Source organism: Rattus rattus, chromosome 3 (genome assembly GCF_011064425.1).
Source record: "Rattus rattus isolate New Zealand chromosome 3, Rrattus_CSIRO_v1, whole genome shotgun sequence".
Taxonomy (NCBI): domain Eukaryota; kingdom Metazoa; phylum Chordata; class Mammalia; order Rodentia; family Muridae; genus Rattus; species Rattus rattus.
The window spans coordinates 170,153,436-170,170,161 of record NC_046156.1 but is presented as its reverse complement, the minus strand read 5'-3'; the positions used below and the strand labels follow the sequence as shown (position 1 = coordinate 170,170,161).

General features: G+C 45.3%; 2 protein-coding genes across 2 annotated transcripts in view; both read right to left on the bottom strand.

The window, feature by feature from the left end:
* Ttc23l (tetratricopeptide repeat domain 23 like) overlaps nucleotides 1-2,135 on the bottom strand; it is a 63,431-nt gene extending 61,296 nt beyond the window's left edge. The window contains exons 1-2 of the mRNA XM_032897026.1: nucleotides 2,098-2,135; nucleotides 1,124-1,210 (exon numbers count right to left, since the gene is read on the bottom strand). Of these exons, the coding sequence (XP_032752917.1) occupies nucleotides 1,124-1,210; nucleotides 2,098-2,135 (125 nt within the window). The remainder of the gene's footprint in view (nucleotides 1-1,123; nucleotides 1,211-2,097) is intronic.
* Nucleotides 2,136-9,641: 7,506 nt separating this feature from the next.
* The window catches only part of Rai14 (retinoic acid induced 14), a 134,825-nt gene continuing 127,740 nt past the window's right edge, over nucleotides 9,642-16,726 (bottom strand). Inside the window, exons 14-17 of the mRNA XM_032898780.1 lie at nucleotides 14,606-16,135; nucleotides 12,859-13,008; nucleotides 12,079-12,144; nucleotides 9,642-11,397 (exon numbers count right to left, since the gene is read on the bottom strand). Of these exons, the coding sequence (XP_032754671.1) occupies nucleotides 11,320-11,397; nucleotides 12,079-12,144; nucleotides 12,859-13,008; nucleotides 14,606-16,135 (1,824 nt within the window). The 3' untranslated portion in view covers nucleotides 9,642-11,319. The remainder of the gene's footprint in view (nucleotides 11,398-12,078; nucleotides 12,145-12,858; nucleotides 13,009-14,605; nucleotides 16,136-16,726) is intronic.

Genomic DNA, 16,726 nt, shown 5'->3' with positions numbered 1-16,726 from the left:
CTCTTTGAGAGATTGTTGACCCAACTGGATGTTATCCCATAATATTATTAGCATACAGCACAGCCATGGGCCTTTCTCTTCTGTGGAAAGTGCACGAAAAGCTTTTCACTCGAGCTTTCTTTTAAAAACGGCAAGTCCTGCCCTTTCTGGCGAGTGGCACCATGTCAAGGCACTGTCAGTACTTACAGGTGGAAGCAGAAGTCCCAGTAGGTGGCATTGCTAACAGTTGGAATGCAGATGGGGTCGGTTGTTGTTCTGTTTTCCCTCAGGTGGATGCTACTGACTTTAAAATTGCTAAATATAACTCTACAAATAGACTATGCAGACCAATGATTAGAGACTCCCCAGAAGACGACATTGCAGGTGCTTATTAAGGTTGTAATTCTTTCCCCTAACTTCTACTTTATATTACATCTCCAAAGTCTTTTGTCATGACACAGCTTTTACATTTACTGGATCATCCAAACACTATCATGACCTAGTCAACCCAAATATTGTTTGGCAGCGCTACGGGAAAGCTGGATCAAAAATTCTTCCTTTTCCAGGAGCCATACCACTATTTAATAGGAAGTTCTAGTCAAGAGCTAGAGGCTAAAACTCACGTTCCCGCTTAGGCTGCTGCTTTTAGCAGTTGACAAAGTGAACCCCGTGGGAAGATGGGGGAGGGGATGTGGTTGATAATGATTGGTCAAACTCTAGCTCATCCCTACGCCTTAATGCACACTTTACTGAACAGTAACACCGTCGAGTCGCTCCCTGAAGAATACTGTGGTACTTTCCTTGATCCAGGATCCAGAACACCCAAAACTGAAAAGGGGCGGTGGGTTGCGGATGGGGCAGAAGGACTAACTTCTCTAAGTCCTACTTTCTTTCACGTTTTGAGTTCTCAAGGTCCCAAACACAGTTCCCACGCAGTTGCACTGGACCCTGGCTGGACTAGACCACCACCCTTGTGCCCCCCACCCCCAAGGGTGTATTTTTCGCTGCTTTTCTATTGTTGCTTCCTAACTGCGGACACCCCTGGAGCTCGGCCCCATTCCTGCCTGGTTTCTGGGGCCCTGCACTGGAAGCTGGGGAACACTTCTGGCTTGCCGACCCGGAAACACCTTCCCTACCCGCTCACCCGGCTAGGCAGTTCAGACCTCTGCTACCTCGGGCCCGTGCTGGTGCCCGGGCCATGTCGAGTCTCACCAAAGCTGGGCTTCTGGATCTGGAAATAATGCGTTGCCATGGGAATGGAACGCTGCCTTAACGCTGACCCTGGGGAGCCCCAAAGGGAGGCACTTCCGGCCAGCCAAGGGAAATGCGTTCAGCCTTGCTGCTGCTGTGAATGGTCCTGTAGTGCCTGTCGCACAAGGATATTATTTCTTGAAGATGAAGGAAGAGAGAATAAATCCTGTGGAAAAGGGAAGGAACTGTAGGCCTCAGGAGCCTGATGGCTTTAAAACTGCAATGTCTATGGGTGTTTTCCGCAATGATTCTTGGCTAACCAGTCCTCCCCTTTCCTGAAGCATCCTGCACCACCACAGCACTCTCCAGGTGTTCTGGGGTCATGGTCAGTGACTTCTCCGAGTAAGGTTAGGATCACACTTGTTGGAGAAAACAGTACAGTACAGGAAGATTCAGGAATGGACCAGCAGCTGTCAAATGGTTACCATTTCGGGGAGACAGGCACACGTGGCAAACACCATGTAGCCCGAAATCACAGGCAAGTTTGTACCACCAGGTCACAGAGCACACAGTAGTACTACACACATGTGAAGAACGCACTCTCTGTGGCACACATTTGAAAGAGATATAATGAACTATATATACTGTACACTGGGTTCTTGACAACTGAACAGGTAAGTCCCTCCTGTTTTAAAAGGAAAACCTGGGTAGAGAAAGAAAACCACAGAAATTTTGTATGTTTTGCATTTGTTCTTGCATATCTGGGGTGGAAATTTATCCTTAACACTAGAATGTCAAGAAAGCCTTTCAAGGCAGGAGGATTTAAATGAGTTTGCTTTCACATATGATACATGCTGATGCTCTGTAGATCAAGGTTTAAATCTGTACTCTCAAAGAGCCTGAGCCAAAAGTTTGGAAAGATCTCACCCTGCTTGTTCTCTGGTTTCTAAGAGAAGCTTCAGCATGAGATGACCACCAGTGTGATAAACTTGGTTTCAGGATGGCAGGGCTGCAGTTTGGACTCCCAGGCTTGGTATAAGTCACATCTTGTGGGTATCAGTTTCCTTCACTACACTATAAGTAGATATGTATACATACTCTCCTCTCTACAGCTTCTTTGTTTCTGGGATTCTATGAAGATGACCCCATGACTGATGTTTGATATTTATGGAGATTAAAAGGAAGAATTTATTTTTATATTGTCTAAGACTGTCTTAGTTTGGGTTTTATTGCTGTGAAGAGACACCATGACCAAGACAACTCTTATAAGGACAACATTTAATTAGGGCTTAGCTTAGAGGTTTGGAGGTTCAGTCCATTATCATCAAGGCAGGAACAAGACAGGATCCAGGCAGGCATGGTGCAGGAGGAGCTGAGGGTTCTGCACCTCTATGTGATGGCAGCTAGTGGAAGACTAACTTCCAGGTAGAGGAAGGTCTTATAGCCCACATCCACAGTGACACACCTACTCCAACAGGGCCACACCTTCTAAACGTGCCACTCTCTGGGCTGAGCCTAGACAAACCGTCACAAAGACTCGTTTCCCTTAACGAAGTCAGGCACCATCAAGTCAAAATTTTAAGTCTGTGAAAGGGGAGTTTGTTTATTCCAAATACTTGGTTTTGCCAATCACTGTGTGTACCAGAATTGACACTAAGTTCCCCTTCCTAAAGGTGATAATGAGTCTGCCTCCATTTAATTAGCCCTGAACAGAAGAGAAGCAAGTTGCTTTCCTCTGCAAAGTTGTAAAGCAAACTCAGACAACCCCAGAGTCTCAACATCGCAAGTCTCTGACTCTTTTTCTTTCGGTGCCATCTTAACTCTGTCCCTCAAATGTCCACTTTAGTAATGTGTATGACTTAGGCTTGGCTAACTCTGGGATGGAATGCCATTGGTCGCCAGAGTTCTTTCATTTCTACTCACACACACACTCTTAATCCCAAAGCAGAAACAATCTCAGCACTTCAGAGGTAGAAACAGCATTGAAGCAAATTTGAGGACAGCCCGGGAGGTACACAGCAAGTACCAGATTAGCCAGGGGTACGTCATGGATTTTTTTGTCTCAAATAAGTAAAAGAAAAAATTATACAGCTTATGTAGAGACTTTGTAGAGAAAAGAAAGCATATGTAGAGGGCTCTTTGAGATTCTTTTGACCCAAATCTAATGTGATTACTTTCAAAGGATTCCAATCCCAGAAACTGTGAAATATAAGAACAAGAAAATCCAAATATTTTGGCCTCTCTGGACAGAATCCGATGCTCTTCTACTTAAGTTCAGCTGTCGGCTTCACACAGCCCAGTTATGTGGAGGAGTTAAGATCCAAATTGTCTCCATCATATTGGCTTATGGGGCATATCGGTGGAATACTTTTTTTTTTTTTTTTTTCGGAGCTGGGGACCCGAACCCAGGGCCTTGCGCTTCCTAGGCAAGCACTCTACCACTGAGCTAAATCCCCAACCCAGGTGGAATACTTTCTTAAATGCTCACTGATGTAGAAGGGCCTAATCAAGTATGGGGGTAGCCATCCCTGGGCAGGTGGGCCTGGGCTACAGAAGAAATGTAGCTGGCTGTGAGCTTGGGAGCAAACCAATAAACAACATCCCTTCATGGTATCTACTTCAATTTCCTGCCCTGGTTGAGCTCCTGTCATGACTTCTCCCAACGATGGACTGTAAGCTGTCCGATGAAACAAACCCTTTCCTCCCCAAGTTGCTTTTTGGTTTTGTTGTTTACTACATCAACAGGAAGCAAACCAATACAGATGCCATGTTTTGGTCAGTGTTCTATTGCTGTGAAGAGACACCATGACCTTGGCAACTCTGGTAAAGGGAAGCATTTAATCCTGGCTTGTTTGTACTTTCAAAAGTTTGGTCCCTTGTCATCACAGCAAGGAGCATAGTGGCACACAGGCAGACATGGTGCTGGTGAAGCAGTTGAGAGTTCTACACCTGGATCCTCTGGCAGCAGGAAGAAGAGATACACTGGACCTGGCTTGGGCCCTTGAAACTTCAAAGTCCACCTCCAGTGATACACTTCTTCCAACAAGGCCACAACTATTCCAAGCCTACACTCAAAAAGTACCACTTCCTGCTGACCATGCAAGTGTATGAGCCTATGGGGCCGTTCTTTTTCAAACCACCATACTTGACGTCACTCTGAGCTTCCACATCTACTCTGCTCTACCCCTCATCATGATGCTCAGCTCACTTTTGTGTTTACTTGTTTTATAGACTATGCCTCAACACAAATATTTATTGAGTATGTGTGTATGTACCAGATGCCTGTTGAAGAACCAAGGCAATGTGTTGGTCAGTATTCTGTCACTGTAACAAAGTACCTGAGAAAATAAGCTTAACCAGAGGAAAGGTTTATTTTAAATCATGGTTTCAAAAGTTCAGCTGGTGTTTCTTTGGCCTAGGACACTTGGCAGGAGTAGTGTTTTCTTTATTAAGAAGTAGAGAGAGGGGAGAGGAAAGGAAAGAGGGAAGGAGAATGGGAGAGAATCCCAGTATATCTTGAAGGGAATTCTCTAAAGGACCTGCTTTTGCAACTTGGCCCTATTTCCTGAGGTTGCTGTCACCTCCTAGCAGTGCCACCCACTAGATACCAAACTGTCTCGCGCCCAACGTCTCACCAGCAGGAACGCATGCGTGGACACCAGGATCCTTCTGCAGCAAAGCGTTTATTACATCTTGAAGAGGAGAGACGCGGGGCCTAGAATGGCGCGGTTTATATACCCCCTAGCGCGGCGCATCCACACCTGATTGGTCGCTTACCCATGATCTCATAGGCACGCCCCAGAGTGGGCAAAGACCTGGCACGAGACACTCTTGCACATGTGCACACAGCTAACTTCCTGAAAGGAAGTCGGGCTGGCGCGGCGGAAGCCAGCGCCATCTTGTGGTGGCGAATGTTATTGCGGCTTTCCACACCAAACCCCTAATAAATGTGTTCTGGCAGAGAAATTTAAGATGAAGACCATGACTAGAAGTGAGGTTAAAGATCAAGGAGAAAAGTATTTGTTTCCCTGGAATTTAGGAAATGGCAAAACCATGCCTGCTATGAATAATAATAAATAATAGTGTTTCTACAAATTAGGACAAAAAGGTGCATGACTTAGCAGAGCACATCATTCTATGAATTACTGGTGAGAAAGCCTTCACCTCCTGAACTGGTTCTGTCTGATTATCATGGAGTCATTAATGTTAGCAGGGGAGACATTCCTTAAAGGAGGGATGTAAAACATGCATGTATTATACAAACAAGCCTCGTGCCCATGGCGGCCATCAACACTCGCAGAGGCCCACACCTGTAATGCACTTACTCTGGCAAGGCTCCATGTCCTAAAGATTCCACAACTTCCCCAAACAGGACCAACTGGGGAACAAGTGTTCACATACCTGAGCCTATAAGGAAGCATTTCTCATCCAAGCCCAACAGAGATTAACAGCAAACAATACTGATGTAATAAGGAGCATTGCTCACCCAAACTTCATTAACGGCAAAAAGCATTAATGTAAGGGTTCTGAGCAGAACAGGCCTAATGAGATCAAGCAACGGCAAAAAGCAATAAAGGGAACTGGAGACGAGACCAGGTGAGGAGAATGACAGGCCTTCCAGGCAGTTCTTCCACCTATGTGGAAAGTCCTCAAGAACTACAAGGTGACAGGGCCAGTTTGATAAAGCTGTGAGCCGAATGTTATTAATATTTAGTAAGTGCAGTCATGTATAAGGACTCTTAGTTATCAGTTCCCGCATAGTTTCTGTGACAAGATTATTGCCTTAAAAACAAACTCTACTATTCTGTGGACCACAAGTCTGAAAAGGGTGTCACTGGGCAAGAATGGGTAGAAGACAGTTGATTCAGCTGTATTTTCTAGAGCTCGCCTCAAGGCTTCTTTTCCATTGAAGCAGTGTGTTCCCTTCAATTCTTGTTCTTTCCTCCTCTTTAAAGGATTCCTGGTGAGCTGGCATGGTATAGTGCAGAGGGGAAAGGTGCTTGCTGCTAAGATTGACAACCTGAGTTCAATCCTAAGTACCCACATGCCCAGGAGGGAACAGAATCACGATGCACTATGGTACATACACATGTATGTATGTGCACCTACTCAAGCATAAATGAATGAATGCAATCAAAATTTTTCAAGGAGCACTGATGGTAGATTAGGCCCTTCCTAATGATCATCCAAAACAATCTTATTTTAAGTGCAACTGGTTAGCAATTATCCCAGTACATAGCTTAACATATTTATATTGGTTACAAAGTTTAAATAAAGCTCTTGGGAAGAGTGTATTTACTCTGTCTACCAGAGTGTTTGATTTGATTTAAAAGTATATCACAAAGTAAGACACACAGTAACACATAGAGAGCCCTTACTAACCATCTTTTCAGATTGTTAATTTCTATCTGGCTGTGCCCTGCTCCTTTCTCTTCTCCTCACATCCTCAATCTGGTACACAGTAAATTCTTTTTTTCTTTTCCTTTCCTTTCCTTTCCTTTCCTTTCCTTTCCTTTCCTTTCCTTTCCTTTCCTTTCCTTTCCTTTTCTTTTCTTCGGAGTTGGGGACCAAACCCAGGGCCTTGTGCTTGCTAGGCAAACGCTCTACCACTGAGCTAAATCCCCAACCCCCACAGTAAATTCTTAACCCCATTTTCTTTCTCTTGTGGGGCTTGGCTTAAAATAAAAGTGAAGGACTCTCCATCCCGATTCACTCATCTCTTGGGCCAGATCTCCTTGTGGAAGCCTCTCTGTGGATTTGTATTCCTTAGCTGTAAAGACCCATGCATGGTGGCCATCACAGAGCTCGTTCTGTTCTTTTTTCTCTGGGTTCCCATGCCCTCCCATTATGCTCAACAGTTCTCAGTCCCAAGTTCTGGACAGAACTCTGCGTCCTCAGCCCCCTGCTCTTTCCAACTCTTTGCTCAAAAAGTATTGCCTCCATCACTGTTGGGCAGGGCTCTGCTGCTGTCAGCACCCAGCATTCCAGAGTTGTCACAATGCAAAAAGCTGTGCTCCAACATGCTTGGGGAGCATTCTCTCCGCAGTGTATCATGTGTTTATCTTAGGATGAGTGGATTTAGTTCTCGAGGGCTCTGGAGCCTGTCTTCACAGGAGAAAAACATTCTTTCTCACTCACATGATGATGCCAACAATACTCTACATATTGCTTGGATCATGATGGAGGGCAGTATAAAAATGGTCAATTTGAAAATTACTTGAAAAGTCCTCAAGTGTGAATCCATTTATACATAGGATAGCTGGCATACCAATTTTATAGACACAGAATCATTAGATTCAAATCTCATCGTTGAGGAACTAGCTAACTAAATCATAGTACTATGAAATATTGTCCTGCAGTTAAAAAGAATCTCCACATTAAAATGCATTTCTATGCAAGACTCTCAGGTTACCCATTTAATATCTGTAGTTTCTGGAGAGGTAAGCTGACAGCTAGAGGCAAGGAGGAAAGATCCATTTCTAGTTTACTAACTCGTCCTAGAGGAATGGCCTGACATCTGTGAAGTGGAAACATTTCCTTGGAGACTCGGTTGTGCCATTTAATTTTTTTCTGGAAGCTGTCTTATGAGAGGACGTTTTGCTGAGGCAGACATGTGAGAGCATGTTTTGCTGAGAACCTATATGTGGTGTTTTTCTGGAAGCGGTCTTGTGAAAGGGCATGTGATGTTTTGCTGCGGCCGACACTTGAGAGGATACATGATGCTTGGAAAGGGTCTAAGTACAACCCAACAGACAGCGGAGGACCCCCTGGCCTTGTTTTGCCTTGCTGGTCTTCAGTGACTACGCTCTGGCATTGGTTCACCTTGTTTTCTTCGTTGATCTTTACTTGTTTTGACTTCACAGAGAGAAACACCAAAAAACTTCTGATGGTGTTCCAGCGGCTTCTTGCTGCTTCAGCAGAATCATGCTGAGATCAATCAGTGGAGCCTTTTGGTTTCTTCTGCTATTGATTCATGTACTGGCTGGTTCTGTGTGCCAACCTGACCCAAGCTGGAGTTATCACAGCGAAAGGAGCCTCAGCTGGGGAAATGCCTCTGACACCCAGCTGTAAGGCACTTCCTCAACTAGTGATAAGGGGGGCACAAAGGGGAGGACCCAGCCCATTGTGGGTGGTGCCATCCCTGGGCTGGGAGAGTAATCTGAGCAAGCTAGGGGAAGCAAGCCAGTAAGTAACATCCCTCCATGGCCTGTACATCAGCTCCTGCTTCTGACCTGCTTGAGTACCAGACCTGACTTCCTTTGGTGTTGAACAGCAATGTGGAAGTATCAGCTGAATAAACCCTTTCCTCCCCAACTTGCTTCTTGGTCATGGTGTTTGTGTAGGAATAGAAACCCTGACTAAGACAGTTCATGTTTGGTGTTTCGCTAGTGGACCGGACTGTTGACAATAAAGATTAGAATTGCTCCAAAGAACTATTTCTAAACAGGCCTATGTCCCTGTTGTCCTACTAATTATCTTCCTCTGGTCGGTGGGCTTTAAGGGAGGTTGAAGCATTTAAGAACCCTTATTAGAGTGGGTTTTGGAAAATCTAAGCCTACACATCTGGTCGCGGAGGGTACACCTCGAGTCCAGTAATGTATTCTGAAGAACCACCCTCTGGGTTGGTATGCTGAGTCCAGTGATGCCAATTATTCTCTTGGGGAGCATGTACTTGATAATTTAAAATAGAAATAACCCTATTCCCTTTACATTTTATGTCTTTTTGTCTTTTTTGGGGTGGGGACTGTGGAGGAGGAGAACATTAAAGGTTCAAATAAGTAAGGTGAATACCACACAAACGCTTCTCTAGAAATCACGTGTCAATGTATAACATAAAGCACCAATAACCCCTGAGTTAGCATCGGAGGACGAACTGTGAATGGAAGGAACTGGTTATATGTATTATATTATGCTAGTTAAGCAACAGCACCAATTATTTCCCATCAGATATCTGACAATTTTTAACATAAAATCAAGAGTTGTTTGATTTTGTTGTTTTTGTTTGTTGCTTTTAGAGACAGAATCTCTCATTGTAGAACCCAGGGTAGCATTTACTGCACTACCGATCTCCCTGCTCCCACCTCCTGAGCTGAATTATCCTTAGTAATAGAATAAGAAGGTATATTTACTTTAAAAAAAAAAAACATTTAAATTAAAAGAGGATAGAGGCAGGGAAAAAATCCAGTGTTTTCTAAACAGAAAGCCTGCAGTTTAATGAAAAGCCCTTTTGAATTAAAGGGTTATGACATGGCTGCCCTAAAGGGGCGTAAATGGAACAGAGTTCAGGATGAACCCACCAGCCTGAAGCAGGATCGTGTATTCCTTGTGATCTCGTGGGCACAGCCCCAGGATGGTGGATTCTTACCATCTGGTGGGCACAGCTCCCACTGGCCAAGCAGGATGTAAAAACCAGCACCCTGACGTGTTACTGGAACCACTGGATCTGCTCACAAATACACCACAAATCGATAAAAGGGATGCAAAATGAACCATGTTTATTTCCCGCAACAATTTCTGTAAATTATTACAAAGACAAAAAAAAAAGCTAAACTACAGCATATAACTTCTCAATATTTAACCAGAATACTTGTAATAAATATGCATCCTGACACAAGAAGAAAGGCTACACTTCGTCAGGCATCCTACAAAATGACTCAAGTTTACACACTGCAGCATTTCCGTGTGGAGGCACAAGGGGAGGTGGCTTGGTCATTTCTTAGGTTCTGTGCGTGGCAAATCCTTTCACATTTCTTTGGGGGCATTTTAAGAAATGCTTAACTGTGATCGGGCAACTTATGAAAAGTATTGCCACTTTAGTCCTGCTGGTATTGACCATCACCTAAGACAGATGAACACACCCAAGTCAGCCAGGTGGCCTCAGAGCCGCGGCAGCCCTGCAGTCGACGGGCCCTGTCAGAGTGGACTCTACTTTTAGTAACACACCAGAAGTTCTTTATTTCATGATTGGGGCCATAAAGAGAAGCTGCAAGTAAGTCAAACCTTTGTAACCTGAAAGGAAAGTCAACAGGCCTAATTTCCCCAGACTTTGCCATGCACCATGTTGGCATGTTGAGGCTCTTACTTTCAACATGGAGAAGCTGACTGGAACTGACAGTCCTTTCAGGAACGACTCATGGGCGAGAGTTTGGGGCGTTTACAAATTCAACGGGCAAGAGGAGGATTTACTACACTCAGAAATAGACTACAGAAAGTCCGAGGGGTACTGAGCAGCTCACACTGAGTGGAATACTTAACTACCCTGTGTGATCTATGGCTGAAGACTTTTGAGGAAAAAGTTACATTTTTAAGAAGTCTTAAGTATGTTCATCTAAAAATAATGTTAATATCATCTAATCTCACTTAGGGCTTTAGCTATGAAAACATCTTTAAAAGCCAATAAAAATATCATAGAGGAAACGAAACACTTTTTAAAAATCGAGGTTAAGAACCGTGAGGCATGTCTTTTGGCTGTAAACACAGTTTACTGTCCTCTGTTGAAATAAAAATATCTGGGCTTCCTGAGCATTGTGGAAAGTTTTCTAGGCAAGTTTGCATAGAAAATCTGCAATGTGTCGATTTACTTAAAAACTGTTAAGGGAGAGTTCACTCTTGACTTAAAACTTTGTGTTTTAGTTAACAGCACTCACCAAACTGTGCGACTATAAGCAGGGTGGTGAGATTTAAGGCAGCTGGGGGGACAGAGTAGAGTTTTTAAATCCACAGGATAAAGGGTCTTAAGCACTCACTTGTAGTGTCATTTTAGTTTGGTTAGGAATTAAACCATGTTTGGGGAATGGAAGGCAAAACGCTCTCCTGTGCTGGATGGTGCAGTCCAAAGGCAGGAATCAAGGACCACTCACTGCCCCGAGGCCTCAGCAGCTCAGTGAAGCCTCTCCTATGGTCAGGTACCAAAGAAGGTAGACCAGACGTTTGGGCGTGGCTGATCCCAGTTCTAGATTCTGAAGAGAGAGCAGGGCCTTTCACCCCTGCTGGTCTGGAGTACCTATGCATGAAGAGGGCATCTTCTGGAAAAGAAGCTATGCTAGGTCACAGTGCACACCATGGATAAGAACGGCAGTGGTCAGTGACAACTCCAGATCTAACACACAGAGAGGCAACAGGGGGCAGTGCCTTGCCAGTGAATCTGTTTTACTTCTTCTGAGACTGGTTTTTACACATGGTGAGGATCTGCTTCAAGACTTTCTGGACATCTTCATCCATTTGGCCCTAGGAAATCCACACAGAAGACATGCATTAGAATACGGCTTATGTCAGGGCATCTTCTCCCCTGGGGTAGGAGGTGGCTGAGATGACGCCTTCTGTTTATTCCCCCCAAATTTGCAGAAGAATGTCAGTGCTGTCCACTCGCCCATTTCCACAATAAGTCAAGGAGGGTTCCCTGGTTTTCCTTTTGGTGATGGTTGAGTCTTCTGAAATCTGGGGTCTTAACTGTGAATGTGCATCCAGCCACCCAGAAGTAAAGCACTAGGACATTGGCATCACTACTAAATAAAGCCTGGGTCATCCTGATAGGAAAAGGCACGACATCTTTCCTAACGAGATTCCCTCTCAATACACAATGTTATCTACCATCAGTAGGCGAGGTGTAGGCTATTGACACAAAGGCTGAGACGAAGCAAAAGGCATTTGAGGCTTCTCGACAAGGATATTCCCCTTTAATTCTAGCTCAGTCTGCTAGTCTGATGATGGCACTTTGGGCAATATCTGTTGCCTCATTATTGTCACTATTATTATTTGAGACAGGGGCTGCATGTAACTGGGCTGGTCTCAAACTCACGATATAACAGAGGATTATATTGGACTCCTGGCCCTCCTGCCTTTACTGCCCAGTGTCTGGGATGACAGACACAGCCATATTGCTTTAGAATGTCACTGGTATCACCATACCTGTACAGCATATAGAAGATGCATTCTGTAAACGGATACGACCTCCTGGTGTTGTTTCTTACATTCCTAGAAAGAGACAACTTGACTTTATCAACGAGCTTGGTGGTGGGGTGAGTCTTAAACCTGCCACTTAGGTGTTACATATCTGCTTCTGTACGTTAGTACAGGAAGCTTCTAGATTTGTTAAATTTACTAGCTTGTGTGTGTCTAGTTATTTTGGTATGTCACTGTTGGAATAGTTATGGAGAAAGTACTTACTACTTTAAAACACACACTCCCACATGCACGCGCACAGAGATAGCCACTGTAAGTGAAGGTTGTAAGACATGACAGGCAAAATGGGATTATTTCAGAGCTGCTGACTTATGGGCAAACTTCATGACAGAGATTTTAAGAATTTTTGTAATTTGCAACTTCACAATTACCAAATATTTGTTCACTTAGTTAAAAATAAAGCCTATTCATTAAAATGAACAGGCGATACATAGGCTGGGGAGTCCCAGTGGAGTTTAGCTATTCAGTTATCTCTGCCAAGAACAGAAGCAAAGAACGGGCACAGTCTCAATGTTCTTCAGTATCCTGATTGTCCCCTCCCAGGATGGACACATCTACCCATCTCGTTGCAATGACTCCTAGAAAGCTTTGCAGGCGTTTCTCTAGCTTTCTCTCTCCAACAAGTCCTAAATGCACTACCCCCTGGGGGGGCCTTTAAGTCACATCCAACTAAGCTGGTGTGAAGTTTACTCGCCCTCCACCCCACAAGAGACCAGGGACACTTACAGCCAGCTGGTTCTGCAGCTGCTTGACCTGCTGCTGTAGCATTTCCAGTTGCTGGGTCTGCCTCTTGGACGAGCTTGTGGAGTATGAGAGCTGCGAGAGGCTGTTCAGGGCCTCCTTCAGCTTCAGGACCTCCTTGGTCATTTCATTTATCTAGCGAGAAAGGAGGATTGAGTTAATGGGCTAGTAACGTCTGTAGGAGCATAGTCTGCATATTTCTGTGCCTCCAACACCAATCATTTCTTTGAGTCTCTGCTCCAATTCCTTTTTTTTATTTTCAAATCCATGAAATAAAGCATAACAAATTCAGACAAACCAGTAAGGACCTTGGCACTGGTGCTATTCAGATAAAGCCTAATGTGTTTTAAGGGCCCGAGGGGTGAGAAAAGCTACACCCCCAGTGTTCTGCTCTTACTTTAAAAGCAGTGTAGTAAAAATCTAAACTAGAATGAGGATCACACTCATTACTTGACGACGCTTGTCTTGTGACACTGAGAGTTTTGGCTCTTTGAATCCAGAAGTGATTCTTCACCATCGAAAAAAATCAAACAAATTGGTGTAGGCTTAACTCCTAGGCTGCTGCTTCAAGCTCCAGGCATGCCTCATCCCTTGGCAATACAGCATCCTTTCTCAGGGAAAGGATCTGAAGTTCGAGGAGCCCTGCCACCTCTGGGGATCCTGCTTTAAAGTGATAACAACATTCCATGTCACACAGCAGTCCCTGGGTAAGGGGAGCAGGGCTCTATTGCCACTCGGAACCCAGGGGCCTGGGGATGCCGAGAAAATTCAGGGACTGAGTGATCCTGAACTCACTCTGGTTTTCTTCCTTCCATCCCTTTGTGCCATTCCCAGAATCGTCTCTAAATGCCCCACAGACTTGCCTACCACCTGATCTTATGGAGGGAGACATTTTCCTAAGTAAGGCTCCTTCCTCTCTGACGACTCTAGCTTGTATCAAGCTGATATAAAACCAGCCAGAACAGTTACTACTAGGGGTCCAGAGTCTAGGAAGAGTGTCTGTCTCCTGTCTCCTCTCCGCCTGGGTCACCAGAAAGACACTTTCCCCTGATCCCCATCTTCAAAGGTACAGAGAGATAGAAGGAAGGGTGTGGGAAGCCAGTAATATACTTAGTGATTGACTGAAGAGGGCCCAGCCCATTGTAGGTGGTGCCACTCCTGGGCTGGTGATCCTGGATTCCATTAAGAAAGCAGGCTGAGCAAACCAGGAGGAGCAGGCCAGGAAGCAGCACTCCTCTGTGGCCTCTCTCTGCATCAGCTCCTGCTGTCAAGTTCCTGCCCTGTTTTTCCTTCAGTGACCATGTGTAAGTGTAAGCAGAATAAACTCCTCCCCGAGTTGCACTGGTCGTACTGTTAGAAAACAGCCAGAGCAACCCTAACTAAGACGCCAGCCAAGTCTGTGTTAAATTACTGTCTTCAATCTGTGTGTGTGAGCGCATACGCGTCACCAGGTTTCTACATTCGTCTTTTTCAAAAAGATAAGGGTCTTTTACTATGTAGGGTAGCCTTCAACTTGTAACCCTGCCTTGGCCTTCAAGTGCTGGGATTACAGATGCTTATCACCATCCTTGGCTCTTCCTGCTACGCAGGAACAGGGACAGACCCCCACACAGGGCCTCTGAGCCTTTGCACAGGTTGCTACTAACAAGTTCCACAAATGTTTAGTACAGAAAAATCTGAAGGGCCTTATTAGGACTCAGAAAAACTCAAGAGCGAGGGAACGTTCGCCAACCTTTTCGTCTTTGTCCTCCTCCAGCTTCGACGAGGTCTCGGAGCATCTTTTCAACCCGGCCAGTTCTTCCTGAGCTCGCTGGAATTTCTGCACAAGTTCAGTTACTTCCTGCTCTTTGGATTTCAAGAGAGTCTGGATGTTTTCCTTTTCCCTTTTCGCCTGTGAGACCTCACTTCGAACCTGGGCGACCTCAGAATGGGCTTTCTCTTTCTCTTTCACCGACTCCTTTAACTTTGCTGCCAACGCGTTGACTTCGCCCTCCAGGGAGGCCTGGAGCTTCTCGTAGGAAGCCTTGGGGACCATTGCATCGCTCATGGTGGCTTTCTCCTCTGCGAGCTGCTTCTCCAGCTTTGCGACTTCCCCTTCCTTGCTTGCGAGGTGCTCTTGGAGGGTGACTGTTTTCTCTTCCATCTCTTTGGCCATCGTCCGCAGCGTGGTTATTACTTCCAGATGCTCTGTGATGGACACGGAGTTCTCTTTGTGCGCATCCACCAGCTGCTTGAGCTGAGTCAACTCGTTCAGCACCTTGGAATATTGAGACCTCATGTCGGACAGCGATTCTTCCGCTTTGGTCCTGGACAGGTTTGACAGGTGCATCAGCCTCTCGTGTTCCGCTTTGTGAATGTATTCGGTTGCGTCTTCTAGAGACTTCCTCTTCCTGTAATCCTCCAGCTCTGCCTGGGCTTCTCTGTAGAGCTGTGACAGCTCGCTCACCTGCTTATTGAGCTCGTCAACCATCCTGTTCATGGTCTCCTTCATGTCCCCAGAGTCATCGGGGGCTTCCTGTGGCATCTGACTTTTTAGTGTGTCCTTTAGTTTCATGATTTCTTCTTGGGCCTGCTGGTATTTCTCAAACAAAAATGCCTTCTCCTTATTCATATTCTCGATGACAGAGCAGTAGGAGTTTCTCATCTCCTCGCACACCTCTGAGGACGGCTTAGTCGCTTCAGCCTTTTCTTTCTCCACGAGCTTTGCCTCTAACTCCTGCACCCGAGCCTTATCCCTTTTACTCTCTTCCAGTGCTCTCTGCAGGTCTTGCTTTAGTGTGTCAACGTCTTCATCGGTGACTCTCACCTCTCGGAGACGCGAGTCACCATCGGCGCTCTCGTGGGAGAGGAGACCCAGCTTCATCTGCTTCTGCACGCTCAGGACTTCTTTCATGGCCTCTTCGTACTTGCTCTGAGTGTCTTTGAGTTTCTGACTGAGGTCGGAGCCATTCTCGGAAATCTCTGTGTTGTTCAAGCATGTCGGGTCTGTCCTTTCTGACTGGAGCTCGTCCTGGAGCTGTTTCTTCTGTGCTTCAGAGGTCTCCAATCTCTTCTGCAAATCATGCAAGGTATCTTGTAGCTGCTGGATCATGACATCCCTGTCAGCGGTGGATGTCCCCGCCGGATGCTCAACAAGCGGGGATGATTTGGCCTCGGAGGAAGGGATGTCACTACATTTGCTCGGGGATGGGGCCAGGTCAGTCTGGGTGGAATGGAAAGACTGAAAGCTTAGGTCGGCTTCAGTTTCCTTGGGCGATTTGGCCTGGGAAAGAAACAAGGAACACAAGTAACACAGAGGAGTGGCTAGGTGTGCAAACAGCTGAACACCACAGACAGCCTGAAGATTAGGCGTGGAAGGGCAGTGTCATAGCTCTGCATATGTTCTCCCGGATCATGAGAACACACGGTCTGCTGCACGAGGATGAGCGCCAGACTTAGAGTGTAAGCTGATTTGATGTTCTATTTGGACAGGTCATTTCTGTATTTTTAAAGCATCGGGATGGTTTGATCTGTAAAACCTGATTCGAATTTTCCCTTTGTTTCTCATTCAATTCAAATGCCCAAAGCAGGGCACAGTTCTTTTTCATCGGGTTTTTAAGGCGATTAGAGATCTAATCAGATTAGAGAACTAAGTCCACAGCTGGTAGTGCGCGCATGGAAAGTTTTAAGTAGAAAATTTCAACGTGCAAATGTCTCAGCAAGGAGGTAAGTCGGAGGATACAGGGGGGAAGGAAAGATGTGTAACCAAAACTAAGGACACATGAAAAATCCATGCGGAAACCTATTATTTATTTTATAAGCTTATTAAAAATTAAAAAAAAAAAAAAAAATTAAAATAAGAGTTTGCACAGAG